Consider the following 16893-nt stretch of genomic DNA (forward strand, 5'->3'; position numbering starts at 1 on the left):
GAAGGTCACAGCTAATTAGGCAGTTAAGTGCTTGTTCACAATAACGAATGCAACATATATGAACAGAGTAGCAATGGGCTATACTGGATTGCAGCCTAAGAGGTGCAGCAGCTGTGGGGCGAGTGCGGGTCAGTGGCTCTTACCATGCTCATGCCTGTCTGTACGGCCTCCGCTCGGCTCCGACAAAGGTTTACTTTCCACTCAGTTCCTTTCTAAACTGTGCACTTGTCAGTATAACAAACATATCTAAATGCAAAGCTTTGAAATGTATAAAGGGATGTACAAACCTAACCCAGTGAGGTCTGGCAGAAGGAGTCAGAAGTCACTTTCTAACTCCCTAGATGACCAAATCTGTTTCTTAGCTGATTGGTAAATTTTTTTCTGGCTACTTAAGCATTAGCACGAATTACGAAGTCATAAAAAATCCTCAGTCAGCATGATTATTCGACACACAAAGAGGACAGGTTTTATGATACCAGTGATGACAATTAGCCGTTTGCTGTGCTTCTTAGCTCCCTTTCAAGTTTCTGGATCTCCAGGTACAGTTTCTGGACTTCCAGCAGAGTTTTCAGTTCTGTCAGAGGAACTCCACACTGGAAATCTTCACTACTTTGAAGAATCTTCTCACACTTATCACGCTTTTTCTTTAAAAGAACCAAAACAAAGACAGAGGGCATGAGACTGCTGCAGGGACCTACGTGCTGAGCATCCCCCTCCTACCGCAGCCCCTCAGTCAGGCCAGCCCTCCTGTAACGAAGCAACCCCATTCCTGAAGTTGGACCAGTGCTATTCCAGACTGTAAATGGGGCAAGATACAGACAAAGCCTGGGCAGGTGGTGGTACTTACACATGTGGGTGGTGGTATCCAAGTGCCCTTAGCTGAGCAGGTAGTTTTTGAGATTACTGCTGAACGGCTACTACGTCCGCAGTGGAACGACAGAGTTTCATTCACCTCGTACAATAATTTAGCAGGGTAAATCACTAGCATCTCCTGTCTTGAGGGTTGGGGACACTGAACTGCAAGAAAAATGCATGCCAAAAAATAATGTAATGGGAGGAGTTGGAAGAGAAAACGCCCTGCCAATTCCCCTGTTGCTGGTGATTCAAAGGAGCAGCACCTATGCAAACCAGCTGTGGGGCATCTGCCCGGGTCTGGTACCCACCTGGCTGGCAGGTGGGCAGGGGAGGGTGCCAGGCACTGTCAGCCAGGCACCGGCTCTCAGCATCGCCATGCAGCATGAAGCCTTCGTCACAGGAGAACTGCACAGCCACCCCGTAGGGAAACGTGAACCTCTGCGGAGTCATCCTTCCCCTCTCGACTGTGGGCTTGGGGCACCGAACCACTGCGGGGAGAGAACGGAGATGGGAGAGGTGGGTTTGGCTGCTGCCCTTGCCCAGGGACAAGGGGGAGCCAGGTCCGGCGGGGCAGAGCCGCTCTTCCTGATGTTCTCTGCATCAGTTTTACACTCAAATGTGAGAATTGACCCTCAGCTGCCTGCAGCAGCCCCCAAGGAGATGGTACCAGTCCCTGGGGTTACTGAGCAGCTCGTGGTGCCGAGACCTTCGCACAGGAGCTGGAGGAGCTGCACAGTCATTAAACCGCTCTGGGTTTGGAGCTCCTGGACCAGGGCAGGTAACGGGGCTGGGGCTTAGCCCCAGCATCGTACCCAGGTCTTGGCTTCAGTCTGATCCCGTACAGGAGAAACGACTCACCCCTGCACTCCGGGGCAGGTCCGCTCCACGCCAGGTTCACCCCGTCGTCGGAGGTGCAGTAGATGGAGGCGTCCCCAATGAGGGACAGACCCTCCGCACAGCTGTACGTCACCTCTGCGCCGTAGGGGAACTGCTCCGTTCTCAAGCCAGAGTGCTGCCCGTTGGTGATTCTTGGAGGGGGGTCACAGACTGTGGAATAACAGGAATTGATAAGAAAAGAAATGCACAGTTATCATACTCAGGTGAGAATCAAAACTGCATCTGGGAAATCAGTACAAGAGTTAACTTCATGTTTGTAGCGCAGCAAGTTCACATGAAGTTGCTGCCTGGCTTCTTGCCTCTTACACCAGCTCAAGGCACCCACTTCTCGCTCAGCTCCCACCTGGGTCACATCTCCAGGGAGAGGACACCTGAACACTTTCAGCCCATGAGCCGGTGATCATCATCCTGTTCCCAGAAGCAGATGCTGAAGGCAGGTCACCTTCTGACTGCTGTTTCTGAATACCGATGCACGAGATCTCTTCTTGGCACTGTTACACATACCTTTATCACAAAACGGTAATGGGGGAGCCCAGCTCGCATCAGCCTGACACTCGGTCAAGTCCTGGCCCCTGAGGACATAGCCCGTATCACATCCCAGCCTCACTTGGGTCCCAACTGTGTAGTCATTTCTGCTGTTGTAAACCTCTGTTCCATGAGCAGTATCTGGCCTTGGGCAATGACTTTCTAGAAACAATGGAGAATAAAGGACATCATGTATTTTCAGAAAGAATTCCAGGGAAGATTCTTTCTATGGAGAAGACAGTTATCAAGAACATCTGAACCCTGGGAAAAAAGGTGACTATCATACAGATGCAGGTCTCAACACTTCCTTTGTCACTCTATTCTACAGTCACGTTTTTCTGAGGCCATTAGGAAAGGCACATGCTGCAGAGCTGGGTCCATGCCCAACCGAGCCGAGCCTCAGGGCTCTCAGCACCACGCACCGCTATTGTCCCAGGGACTGCAGCCCCCGCTTTCCCACCGAGCTGCACTCGTGAGGTTGCTGAGCGCCTCACAGGCAGCCTTAGGGCCAGGACAAGCGATCGTCCATGCTCTAAGGCTGGCTGTCCTGTGAGGTGGAGCAGGCTCTTTCCCCCTGGCAAGGTTTTCCTGAGCTTTTGGGCTCAGGCTGCTTCCAGCAGCTTGCTGGTATTGCTGTGGTGCCCCATTGCTAGGTTATTAGTTTCAGCAGTGTCAGTTATTTACGTGGTTGCACTTTCTTCTGAGAGGGGAAATGCATTGAGAATATCCTCTGCTCCCAAGCTTCATGTCAGCAAACCAGCCCAGCTGTTGTCCAAAGCACAAACCACATCCCCTTCCAGCTGGGTAAATGTCTCCCAGGCTTCTTAGGAACCTTCTAAGCCTTTAAAAGCTACCAGCACCCAACCCTTTGCATCCCACCTCCCCAGACACCAGCTCAGCCCCCTGTCTATACAGCAAACCACAGGCAACATGATGATCCATCTGGATCTTTTGCTGCCTATTTCTTCCAAGTTAACACAGGAGGACTAGATCCGGGGATACATGGCAGTGGAGCAAAGTTCTCCTTGGCTACTACTACCATCATCTAAGGCCACAGGTAGATTTTTCTGTGAATGTCAGCAGACAACTACGCTGTACAGAGTGACCCAAACCTTTGCGGTCAAAAATAAGTAGTTGCCAAGTCAACATGCTTCACCAACTCTCACCTACCTGGAGTGCACTCTAGTACTTCTGGATCCCATCTACCGTCACTTAAACACTGAAGCACAATGCTATTGCCATGACCTTTGAAAGCATAGCCATCATTACACGTAATTTCCAGTGTGTCTCCATATGCATAATTTTCTCTCCATGCATTTAAGAGCTTTCCATTCCTGACATCTGGATTTGGGCAATGAATTCCTGAGAAATGCCAAATGTTAGCAAGTGTGAAACCACAGCAAAGCCATCTGGATGACAGCAGATTTGTGCTTTGTAAGACAAAGACACATCACAATGCTAAATCTGCCCCAACACCGTCCCGGGGCGCTGCTGGGGGACGGGGTGTTTGCAAGGGATTCTGCAACTGCAACCTCCCCTTGGATGGGGCAAGGGGCCCTTGGCACCACAATGACTTTTTCCACAGGTTCAAGGGACTAGAAAGCACAGCTGGTAAATAAAGCAAAGAAAACTCTGTGGCTGGAGAATAAATCAAAGGAGTTCAAGAGTCAGAGCAAAGACCAGAGATGTGCCAAGCTGTCCCCCCGGAGCATCCCCCCTCTCTCCCCCACCCTGCGATCTGCACAAGAGAAAACCACACACAGCCTCTTCATTCAGTAATAATTTTGCCAAATCATAAGGGTAAGTAAGCCAAAGGAACATACACTTACTTTCACAAGGTTGTGGAGTTTCAGACCATGTAAAACCCGGCAGACACTTAATGTGCCGCGTATTTTCTCCCGGGCTGAACTGATGGCCCTCCTTGCACTCGTAGGTGATGATAGTATCCACAGGAAACAGATTGCCAGCAAGTTTTGCTTTAAAAGCATTATGCACATCTGGAGGATCATCACAGCTACCTAGGAATGAAATACCAATTTAGGGACATTGCCAGTGATAAACCAGTGAGGCCCATGATGGCATGTAACATAAGGGAGAGAATTTGGGTAAAAATCATGGGCTCACATTGTTCTTTCTGAGATGCATTTAATTGTCTGAGTTCAGTAATGCTAAAGAATGAATGCAAAGGAGACAAATGAAAACAGACCAATAATTTCAGACTGCATGGTAATTTTCCCTGTTACGAGATGTAATTTCTAATAAAGTTTATACTATCTGCGGCTCTACCAACAAACTTTAAAAATATTAAATATAGAAAGGTTAATTTAGTCCCTTTGAATTCTACTAAGAAACGCTCACCAGCTTGAATGGGACAAAGCCTTAGTCTCTATGGACCCACGTCATAAATTCCTAAAGTCACCTTTAGTGCTACAGAGAGATTAGCCAAAAAAAAAAAACCCAAACCCCAAAAGTTAAATCTTGGAGCCATCACTTTCATGACCTACTGCCTTCTTAGATGGGTTGGAACTTCACTGAAGCAAAGGTGCTGGATGAGGTGGAGGAGTGCTCGGTCCCCCACACTTACTGAGCTGACAGAGCGGCAGCGGAGGGTCCCAGAGGCCGTTTTCTTTGCAGGTGGACGTTTCGCTGCCGTTCATGGTGTAGCGGAAATTGCAGTCGAACATGACGGTGTCTCTGTAGGTGTACGTGTGCCGGTACCCGCTCAGCACCTTCCCGTCCTTCACGCTCGGATACTCACAGTTAATCACTGTGTCAGGGAAACGCCACCACTTAGGAAATCAGCAGTTAGGCTCAAGAGGGGAGATGAGGGTATTAAAAACATTCTCGTAGCATGAGACGTGTTCACCAAAAAGGCTGAAAATGGACATGATGAGGAAGCAGGCTGACATGATATTTTTTAAACCCTTACCCCATATTACGGCGTTTTTTTATTTCACACTTTTTATTAAGGCTAAGTGTAAAAAGAACATAGGAAAGGCAACAGGTATCACCGCAGGTTTCTGAATTCTTTGCAGGCGTTACGTTTTACACAGGCTGGCAGACAAGATGCATCGTCTGGTCTGCGAACGCTAATAAAATCCCACTCCCACACCCCCTGCTGACATGGTGACCGTGAGCAGTCACGGTCCCTGCGATGGGAGATCCTAATTCCCGTTAACTGCTACCAAACCCAGAGGGTCTCATCTTCAAGATGTGATTCCAGCAACATAAAGGAGGGAGACAGCTCCAAAGAAGAAAACAGCTCTAGCAGACCAGGCAGTAGGCAGCAGAGAAGGGGCTGCGGCTGGTGCTGCTGCAGTTTGCAAGCATGCACTCACCCCATGCATGGGAGCACCTCACCTTTGCACTCTGGGGCTGGCTTGTTCCAGACACCGTTTATGTTATCTGTGGTTGTACAGAAAATAGAGGCATCTCCCACCAGTGAGAAAGGTGTCTCTCCCCTTCTGACAGTGTGGCACCAGTAAGTGACAGATGCTCCGTATTCAAAGAGCTCTTTGTCAGCTTCGCTGTGCTCTCCATTAGCTATTTTTGGAGGTGGTAAACATGGTATGGCTGGGGAGGGAGCGGGGAGAAACGGTAGAGGGAGGGAAGAACAAGAGAGAAGGAACTTAATTAGTTTTGAACCAAAGGTCTGGTAAGAAAAAAATTGAAAAACGAGGTGCCAGAAGGGTCAGAAATTAAGGGCAGGTCTCAAAGGAGTTGCAGCCAGCCCACAGGCAGTGGAGCTCTGACCTGGGCACCGAGTGGTTTTGGGATATACCGGTCTTACGTGCAGCTGCCTTACTCCCAGACAGTGAATAATTTTTCTGCAGGATGACGCAGGAAGAAAAACACCAAGAAAAAAATGCCTTTCCAGACTCCACCATGCATTGAACTGCTGAAATCCTCAGCAGGGCAACACGACTGCTTCTTTATCTATCCCCAGTAACATTTAAGCAGTAGACCAATTAAGGAGCTCTACTTACGCTCACAGATGGGAATATCTCTGTCCCATGTAACAACCCCATTTTTAATCACACATTGAATTTGAGGATTTCCAACCAGTCTGTACCTATGTGAAACAGGGGAGAGGAAATCAACTGACCAACTCAGTTTTGATGTATTACCTTTAACATCACTATCAGGATGGTTTTGGCTTCCTTATCATAATTACAGCTGATCAGAAATTAGCCATCAATGTCATTTTTTCAATGACACACTGGCTTTTGACAAAAGCATTTTTTTAAATAAAAAAAAAAAATTACATGGTTTCTAAGGAAAAAAGTCTACTTTATCAGCTAGCTGTAGCTATCACTACAGCTCTGAGTTTAGTATTGATGTATTTTCTTAAAAAAGATACTGAAACATTGGAAATGGATTATAAAGGGCCAGGAGAGTGAACTTGAGCTCAGGAAGAACTGCCTCAAAGTATGAGGTTAACAAAACTCAGTCAGTCTTAAAGCTCTCAAAGGAAAGCTTAAAAGATATTTCAATCACTGTCTGCAATTACCTACACTGGTAAGGCCTCTGACAGCACAGGCTTTAATCTAGAGGGAAAAGACTTCAGAAAAATGGCTGGGGAAGAAGAGGACCCGTGCCCTGAGTGCTCCTGGCTTACCCAGTGTTGCAGGTGAAGCTCACTGTTGAACCAAAACTGAAATTTTCTCCCATGACAAGTCTGCCGTTGTCCGGCTCTCCAGGGTAGGCACATGGTTTTGCTGGGGGACAACAGGAAAGGAGTTAGTTCTTATTTCAGTTTCTTGAAGAACTGGGCGAATGCAGCAGGCAAGCAGAAGAATCCTCCAATATTGAGCAAGGGGATGGACCAGAGACCTCCAGATTTCTCCTCCAACCCTAAATTATTCCGTAATTCATGATGCTGTTAAGACTTGCATCGTGACCTGCAGCCAGCCTCTGCAGTCTAAGTGGGGTTTTGCAGTAACCCTGGCAAGCACGACAGTGTTTCTTCACAGCTAAAGGATTCGCCTACTGCAAGTCTGACATACTTTTTTGAACGAAGAGTTACAAAGTGCCTGAGCAGAACATCCTTTGAGTCAGCAAACACAACCAGCATCAAAGCAGGTTTCAGCTTTTGCCATCATTGCCAGTACTTAGCGGAATACAACTGGTGCTTCACATCAGGTCACTCATCTCCCACCATCCCATGAGGTCACTTTGGATGCTGCTCTGACAAAATGAGCTGATTGCATCAGCAAATTAAAAAACAAAATCAAAAGTCAACCCAAAATATACTCACGTACGCAGATATCCTGTTCTGTGCCGTACCACCTACTGTTCCTTCCACAAATAAGGATGTTTCGGGCATTAACGTTTCTCATGTAACCTGGACGACAGACGTATTCTACCTTTGAATTATGGGAAAATGAGGTAATGCCTTGGTATTCCTCTTTGAGTTCTGCAGATGGGAAACGTGGCGGAGCATTGCAGACACCTACCAACAGAAACTCCATCAGAAAGACACTGGGAGGAAAAGCAGTGGGTGTTCAGGCCTGATTTACTCTGAAGGTCCAGGTGAGGACACTTCGGTGGCCTTAAAACTCCTTAAAGCTAGAAGCAAAGAGGACAAGCACAGTCTGTGACGGGGGATGGCTGAGGCTGGCAGGGACAGGGGAGGAACATCACCCACCCCAGGTGGTCCTCTGCCCCTCACACCTCATCCAGCAGTTTCAAAGGCTGGTCACAAAGTCCGGATTAACCGTTTCCTCTCCCCAACTAGTATAAACCCTTGCACCTTTTTCAGCTGGAATAATTTTACATCTGTTTTACACAGAAAGGGAAAAAAAGGCAAAGGAAGATGGATTCTAATCACAAAGATTTACAATGTTCTCAAAATGCAAAGGCTACGAGGAAAAGAGAAGGATCCAAGTCTTGTGAACCCCAGGAGAAGGTTTTCCTTTGAGGGATCTTAATTCATCCTGATGGACTTGCTCCCTCCTTGTGTTCACTTACTCTGGACAGCCACAAGAGCAGCGGCGAGGAATAACCCAAGGACAGTGGTGCGATCCCTCTGTCTCCCCAGCTCCAAAGCTGGCATCTTTCTTTATTCCAGCCTCCCTGCCTGGAGAACCCACAGAAGTTACCACATTCTTTTTCCAGGTCAAAAGTATCTGTAAAAAATAGCATGGGGGTATTTACACTCAGGATAACCATAGCTCATATGGACAGGTCTCATTTCTCCACCCCTAAGCGGTTCTTACAGTCGTGGCTGGGGACCAGAAGCTGCAGGAGCTATTGCAATACTCTGCAATACTCAGCTCCTCTGCTGGCTCCTCTCTGACCAATGGGACCGATACCCAGTGTGGAGGAGCTGGGATGCTGGGGCAGAGCTAGATTTGGGTGAGGAAGGCTGGGTCCAGCAGACCAGACCCAGAGACATGAAAATACAACGTAAACAGGACAACTGAGTGCAGATGTTAAGCAATTTCCATAGGCTTTATTCCACTCGTCTCATTTATTTGCATTTTTGGGGAATGCAGCTTTTGATATCAATATTAAAATAAAATTTGAAAAAAAAGAAAAAAAAGAAAGACTAACAGCTCCACTCAAACCATAACATAAATGCTTTGTAGCTCTTCAGGTTCCACTTAAAAACACTGTATTGCCAACAGTGTTCTTCCCAGCCAACCAGCCAAATTAATACCTGCAGGGCCGTGAGTTTATCTATGCCTTCTGGAAAAAGTCCCCTGAAAGTTATCTTATGGGTAAAACATTTTGTTTTAGTAACAAATCTCTTGGAAGCAAATTCATAGTCAGATGAAATTCTGCTGGAGTCACTACAGTTCCCTAACAATAAATTACATGTAGAGAGAGAGCAAAGTACCCAACCAAAAAGATACAGCAGTTTTGTGCAAACTACATTAACTGGAGTAAAGCTATAAAGCATACAAGTCATTCAGGAGACCGAATTGCTTTAGAAAATGGAATTTAAGTGCAACTTGGACTGATCTGGCACTCCTAGAGATCAGCAAGAGTTGCCTCTGACTTTGTTATCCAGGATCATCATTTATGAGCCTAAATCCTCCCAATGTTATGTACGCTCCAAGTGCCTACCTTCCTCCTGGGAATGAGAGAGTCTTTCTTGATGCTCCCACCCTAAACCCAATGCTTCTTGTGGCTGTTTCATTTCTCTAGCTTTCCTTCAATCCTTGTTACAGCTCTTGGTTTAATTTGATTTAATTTATTAACCTTTGCAAGAAAGCTCCAATCCAGTTCCGAAGAGCAATGTCACCTAAAGCTGTATTGCTCAAAGCCGTCTTACCTGGAGGTCTGGCAGCAGGAGATGGAGAGACCCGGCCTCTTCAGCTCTTGCAAGACAAAGCGATGACTCTCCTCACCCAGCCCCCCTGGCTCCAGGCACCGCAGCACTCAAGGAGGACTTACCTTATCGTACACCCACACACTCAGACACGGCTCCACGCAGAAAAGTTTGAATTCTGCAGACACCAGAGTTGTGCCAGTTGACCCATAAATCATTAACTCCTTCTCTAAGCAAGAAGGAAGTAGTTTATTCAACCCACAAAGTGAAAGACTAGAAAACTGAGCGCAACCCAAGCAGATGTCGAAATTGTTTGTTTTCTGCATGGAGCTGCCAACTTTGTTGAAACGATCCTTGCTGAGCAGGACGCTGCCCGTTCCACCGTGCAGCAACAGCACCCGGCCAGTGCCGGTCCCCAAGTGATGCCCAGGGACCCTGGGGACACTTTGGGGACCTCTTCAAGAGGATTGCTTCGCCCTGGGGCATGTCAACCACGAGCTCATCCCTTCTGACCTCAAAAGCCTCTGGCCAGCATTCAAAATATGGTTTCTTCAACCAGCTCCACTTAATCCCACAAAAACACCACTGGCAGGAGCTCTGCAGCACACAAGGTCCCAGGGAGCATCACTCAGAGCCGAACACCCAGGTCCACGATGGGAACCCAGCTGCCCTTCGTCTCACTGAAAGCTGTTCCCCAGTCCAGCTGTCACTGGTGGGTCATTTTCCAGTAACAAGAGTTTTGGCCAAAGTTGTAACCATTTGCTCCTTTTGCACTTTGGCTGCCTGGCTTCATCCAGGCTTGACTCACCATCAAGAACCTGGCAATGGCCTTTTTACCCCAGGTTGTGCTTCTCGCAGGTATTGGTGTGTTCTGCCAAATCTGAGGGGTTTTGCTGGAAAAATTTAACATGTCCCTACATTGAGCAGGATATATTACCTTTCTGAAGTTCACCTGAGTCTATGCCAAAATGCAATGAAACAGGTTTAGTTCTTACTCCATAAAACACGGCAAAAGGCTGCCTGCCCTCGCCCGACGAGCAGGGGCTTGCTCACAACAAGCCCCTTGTTACTCCTGAGCAGGCACTGACCTCCACTAAATATTTACAAGAATCCAGTTAATCGCAAACACAAACATAGGCTTTCTAGATTTATTTTTTTCCAGATGACTGGGAACAAGCTGACTTGTGTGCCAAAAAATCAGCAGCTTCCTCACAGGCACGCAGGACGTTATTTAGAACCCGCACAGGGTGCTCATGGCCGTGAGCATCAGCCAGGGCACAGCCACGCCAAAAGCCGTCTCCTGCTCCGATGGATGCTAAACACCCCTAAGACCTTCTCAACCCGCAGCTTGCGGCTGCATAAATGGGATAAAAGGGGTTTTCCTTGACCACATCCAAGGTCACTTCTTTTCAGGCTGTGGCTGGTGAGTCCCTTCGGGACCAGCTGGTTTCCAGCTGCAGATGCTGGAACTCACCAGTTAGAGTCACACCAGTTGGTCCTCTTGACTTTTTTTTTTTTCCTAGAAAGAGACATGCTTTAAAAAGAGTGTTCCTACCCTAACAGCTCCATTGAAAACTTAAGAATCTGAATTCCAACAGCTCCAATGAAAACACCCTTAAAATTGATGAGGGAAGAGGAACGGCAGCAGCAGCTCTGGGGTGCAGGAGTCACCATTTGCAACCCAACTCCCAAAGCCCAGGGACGCCTGCCCTCCCCTGCAGACCCTCTTCCTCCAAACACTTTCCAGAGACTCCCTGAATTCACCATTATCTCACAAAACCAGCACACAATACACAGTTATAGCAAACAATAATGGAAAATAAACAGAGGAAACTAGACCTATTTTTTTTTTAAATACCTTTATTGTAAATAAATGCTGATGGGATATTTATGCTTAAGTGCACGGAGTGCGAAACATACAGCACAAGTTCACATATATTGCATTTTTTTTTTTTTAAGCCTACAAAAAAAATTAGAAAGCAGCAACATCGCAAAATTGCAAGTAGACACGTAACACCCATCTTGGTAAACACTGAATACAGAGATGCAGTTTGCAAACGGTGTTCAGAGAGACAGAGGAGCAGCGGGAGAGGCGGAGGTGGCACCAGCAGTGCTGGCCCAGTACCCTTCGGAGGAGCACGGGTGAGAGTTTGGGACGTACCCCTGGGGCAGGCGGTTCCTGGAAGCGCTGGCAGCGATGCTTCTCCTCCCAAGGCTGCTCCTCGGCCCGGAGGCGGCTGGGCTGGGTTTTCCCGTCACCCACCGCCGAGCTGCCGGGAAGGGGATGCCTTGCAGAGAAGTGGCAGCTCTAACGTCACAGCCAGCGTACACAAACTCAAGCTATCCAGCCCGGTTTTAAGCCTTTTCCCCTCACTTTCCAATTTTTCCCCATCGCTGGCAGCAGAGATGGAACAGGTTTTGCCCGAGTCATCGTTTTTCTCTACAACGACCCATAACGCTGACGGGCCAGCCAGCCCCTGGGACAGGAGGACATCCCTGCGCAGGGGACAGCGATGCAGGTCCCACGGGTGGCCCTGCCACTGCTCACTGCAAGTAACAGCAGCCACCGCCGCCTCTGCTGATAGAAATGGAGAGAAAGTCAGGGAAATACAGAAAAAAACCCTCCACTCGTGGTGCAATGCTCACGAAGGCACCAAGCCCACTTCCACACCTCCAAATTCACCACCTCTGCCCACTCAGCCCGAGACAGCAGCGCCGGTACGACTGACAGCACAAGCCACTGCTAATCCTCAGTTCAGGTACATTGTGCAATCATTGTTTATTCTGGGGTATTTGCACACACGGTGCCAAAGAAATCAGGTGATTTCAAGGAAATATCTGGCACGGGGACCCACCAGCATGTTACAGGGCTGGGGAGATGCGGGGGCTCACGGGCATCGCCCCAGCCCGGCTGCCCCGAGAGCTCGGGGCTCGGCAGGACCCCGCGACCCACCACGTCAGGTGTGATTTACCCGCACGACAACGATGACGATCACAAATCTGCTGCTGCTCTGCTCTAGACACACATATTTACACCTTTTGAAAGTTAAAACGCAGGAGGAAAAGGCTGTAGTTAGGCTTTAATTAAAGCACTGAGGCACAAATGCTGCCGTCTGCAGAGACGGCTGAGGGGCTCCATCCCACGACCCAGCAGACCACGGCCAAAGCAAGTACCTACTCGACAGGAATAAGGGACCCACAGTCAGTGATCCAAAACTGCAGACCTGATATTTAGCAGTGATTAAAAAAGTTTCAACCGCCAACATATTAGCAGCTACATTCATGAAACCTGGCAGGTAAAAATACATATTTTATCTCCTTACAACCATTAACTACTCGATGATACAAATGTAATTAACTCCTTAGCAAGTTATTACAGCATATTGTGTGTAAACATCCCACAGTACATTTCTACTCCTTTTTCCCCGCAGAGTGGGAGGTTTCTCCGGAGGAGCAGCCAGCCCGATGCGGTGCAGGTTTGTGCGTTTAGAGCATTACTGGAGACTGACAGCAAGTATTACCATGCAACAGGCTATAAATCTCTTCCTTCAACGTTTTTTCTCCTTTTTTTTTCTGGCTTATTTCTAAGCACTGTAACATTTAAAACCAAAGAACAGAGAGCGCTGCTCTTGCAGAAGGCTGCAGCAAACCTGCGCCCCAGTGGGAACAGCCCGAGGAACAAAACTAATAAAACTCAGTTTCTCACCCACTGAATTTCCTCCCTCCGTGGCGCAATTGCTTTAGATCAACACACGCTTCTGCTCTGTGTAAATCCTAAAAGGCTTAGGATTAGAGCCTGGGCCTCCGCCATTGACCTCTCCATCTCACCTTTATCAAATTAAAGCTCTGGGAGTGTTTAAAACAACTAGGTTTGAGCTCAAAATCCCCAGGTAAACCTCTTCAGGGCTTCAGGGCTTCTGAGTTCATCTGCAGCCAGGGCGCTGATGTTTCTCAAGCACAGATCCCTACTGTGGGTATGGCCAACATTTATTTATACATTTAAAATAAGCAACCTGGGTCCCAGAAGTTGCTCATATAAGTCCTGGAGTCACCAGAAACAGCAGGTTCAGAACAGCCTCCTGCTTTGTACCTAAATGCTCTTTTCTTGGCCCAACCTGAGGATTTTGCCCTTAGTGCAAGAACAGGAGTGGAGTAAAATGGAGTTTGGCAAAACACAAGTCAAGACTTGTGGGAGAACACTGCAAATTTGGGGGTTCGGTGGGGACTTAACACAGAGCCATCACACGAGCTGCGCCACAGGGGAGTCTCACAGTCTATGCACTAAATACTACAGCAGCTTAAACTTATTAAAGGCAGCATTATACATCAGTAACATTCACAGCTTATTCGTAGGCAAGTTTAAAAACTTGTTGTGGGCCTAAAATTTGGTATGTTAAAAAGACAACTGGTAAAAATCACGTGCTTCTTGCAAACTCTGCACACACGGCCCCACTGTTCCCAGACACCAAGCAAAGCGATGCTCCAATTTTCTGTTCTAATAGATAAAAGCATCCACAAAGCCCAGGAAAAATGAGTGAGAGGATGAGGATTAGATCAGGGTGCAAAGGTAAAGCAGGACTGGAGTTCAGATTTGACAGCACTGGTAGCTGTACTCTTTCCAGAGAGCGACAGGAGCTTTTATTCCCTTCTGCCCCTCACAGGAGACGTCCCGCAGGATTTGCTGACTTAATGAGTGCCTTGTGTTACACCTTGTATAAAAAAGCCTTCCCAAAGCAAAGGAAGAGGCTCCAGTCACAGGATTCAAATCAGCAGTCATGAAAGCAAACTCAAGTGATACCTGGAGCTCTTTCAGTGGTTAAACACCACAATAACTGCGTTTGAACTTGGAAATGGTAACAGTTAAAAAAAATAATTGGGGATTTGGTCCAGTAACACATCTTCCAAAGAAAAGCTGCTTCAGCGAGTATGGATATGACCATTTTGTCCTCACATATACTGCAGTTAATTTTGCCATCTAACCAGGAAGATGCGGAATACTATTTTAACACCTCAGAAAGCCCAGGGATACATTAGCTCAGACATATTAAAAGCAGATTGAAAAGTCTCCATAATAAATTTTCTCCAATGTCATTGGCAGACGTTTCAGCATTCAGAAAGAAAAGACACAGACAGACTCTAAAAACACATTTCAGAGGAAAGTACTGGCCAAAGTGGCGCACGGCTCACTGTGCTCCGGGGATGCTCGCGTCCCATCCGCAGGGCTCTTCCCAGCCACGGAAATCCCAGCCGAATCCGAGATGAAAGCACAAACCTCTACACCGTTAAACTGGCCATCCTCTACAAATAAGAGATAAACGGTACAAGTTATACCAAGGGTAAGTCAGGAGATGGTAAAGCAGGGGACAGCAGAGCTCAGCTCAGTGCCAGGGACGGACAGACAGACGCTTTGCAGCAGCCAGCACCAGCTGGATCCAACCAGCTCCACATAATTGTTCTACATGATGGTAACCATCTGAGGATTTATTTATTTACTTCTACCCGACCAAATAATGAGCTGCTTCACGCTTTGCATCGTCCTTTAACCTCTTGCAAAGCTCCGGACAAAGGGTGTCCCAGTCTCAGCCTGAGACCGTGCAAGCTCAGCTTTACTGGAGTACCTCGTAGGTCGGCAGGCAATAACGAAGCGGGCTGGTTACTCAGGGTTACTCACTTTTATTTATCTTCTCCATAGGAAAGTACACTTCCAGGACAAATGTAAGAAACATTACAGTAACCATTTTGCATATTAACCACAATACTTATAGTTTTGATAATACTCCTTCCACTGCCTCACCGAGGGTCCAGAAGACAACAGGAACACACTCAGGTCAGTACAAGTGAATTATATGTTTACAAATGCACGATCACACAAGTTAAAATCCGACAGCCAGGATTTCCTACAGCTGCTGTTCATGCAATATCTCAGAGCACAGAAAATGCTCAGAAAGGCTCCAGTTGTGCAATGCCCAGTGCCCGCTCTGCTCGGCTGCAGCACTTTGAGACTGCAAACCGATATGTAAATTGGTATGTGCAATTTGTCTTGTTACCTAACCAGCACTGTTTTGCAATAAAAAAAATGGCACAGCTATGGAGCCAGTTTGCTGACAATTAACAGTAAGCATAGACACTTAAATTCCAACAGTCAGGAAATCCGGACCCTACATATTTTCTATTTGCAATAAATATCCAAACAGTTTTCCTGACATTAACACTTAAAAAGTGACCATCATCAGACAGAGGTAATCCATAAGAGCTGCTCACATGCTACTTTCTCAAGCAAAACACCAGCACTAAGAAGGAAGAAGGTTTGTACTGGAATCAAGGAAGTTGGACCAAGTTACCTTCATTTATCTGCAAACCTTCCCAGGAAGTCTGTGTTATTTGTTTAAACATAGGGGAAAATGAAATACTTGAAGCTCAGCATTAGAAAAGTAATTTTGCAAAGCTGGAATATACATTCATTTTCTAAACACACAGCTCCTTTTGACTCAGAGAAAAGGCAAATCCAAAGGGGCAAGGCTTTGGCTTTTAGCCTACGGATAATTTTCCTCTGACTTGATTCTAAAGTAATATCGCTCAGTATAGGAACAACGACTTATCAAATTTATCACAAGCTCCCCCAGCTCAGGTTCTTTCTCCTTTTCCCCTTATCTTCAACATTAAGGCCTCTGAAACCCAGGGAGACAGGCAGCTTTAGGAGAAACGTGCCCTTTTTGCATTGCTAGGGGCTGAACCATCCCAAGCCGGCCATCCTGACGTGGGAGAGTCTCTACAGCAATATCTGAGCTCGATGCTTTGTGCGCTTCCGCAGCTTTGGCAGGACAGTCGGTAAGAGAACTTTGCAGCATTATTAAAAATGCTACCACAAACTAGAGAATAGGAGACTGAGGCATGTTACTTCAGGATCAATCCCATACCCCTGCGTCCTAGGACACACGTGTAAATACTGGTGACGGAGAAAGACAGAGCGGTCGCATTGAGAAAACCACTGGAAGAGCTTCGCTCAAGGACAAAGCGCAATTAAAGTTAAAAAAGCGCACATCCAAACGGCCAGATACATTCAAGCAGGAGTTTCTCAGGCCTGGAGGAACGCTACCTGGGCAGAGGTAGGAGCTGCACCTTCCTCGCCTGGAAGAGATGAGGATGCATCCCGCCGCGGCGAGACCTGCGCCCCATCGCTGCGGGGACCACCTTGCCGCAGCTCCCCACCCAAACCTGGACCCTCTCTTAACACCCGACATCTGGAAACTGAACCAGCTACCACCTTACTTTCGTTGCGTTAAACCCAGCTCTCCCTTTGACGCCAGAGCGCCAGGAGCGAGAGGATTTGCAGCAAGAGC

General features: G+C 47.4%; 1 protein-coding gene across 1 annotated transcript; it reads right to left on the reverse strand.

Moving 5' to 3' along the window:
• Positions 1-488: 488 nt before the first annotated feature.
• On the reverse strand, positions 489-16729 carry LOC104839502 (complement receptor type 1-like). The gene is given in 14 exon segments (XM_010579827.1): positions 489-644; positions 848-1017; positions 1164-1343; positions 1714-1902; positions 2257-2485; positions 2488-2538; positions 3467-3639; positions 4107-4295; positions 4862-5044; positions 5638-5850; positions 6264-6349; positions 6896-6995; positions 7535-7758; positions 16650-16729. Coding segments are annotated over 14 exon segments (2223 nt in total).
• Between the last annotated feature and the right edge of the window lie 164 nt (positions 16730-16893).

This window comes from Haliaeetus leucocephalus, unplaced genomic scaffold (assembly GCF_000737465.1).
Source record: "Haliaeetus leucocephalus isolate CR32 unplaced genomic scaffold, Haliaeetus_leucocephalus-4.0 Scaffold68, whole genome shotgun sequence".
NCBI classification, from domain to species: domain Eukaryota; kingdom Metazoa; phylum Chordata; class Aves; order Accipitriformes; family Accipitridae; genus Haliaeetus; species Haliaeetus leucocephalus.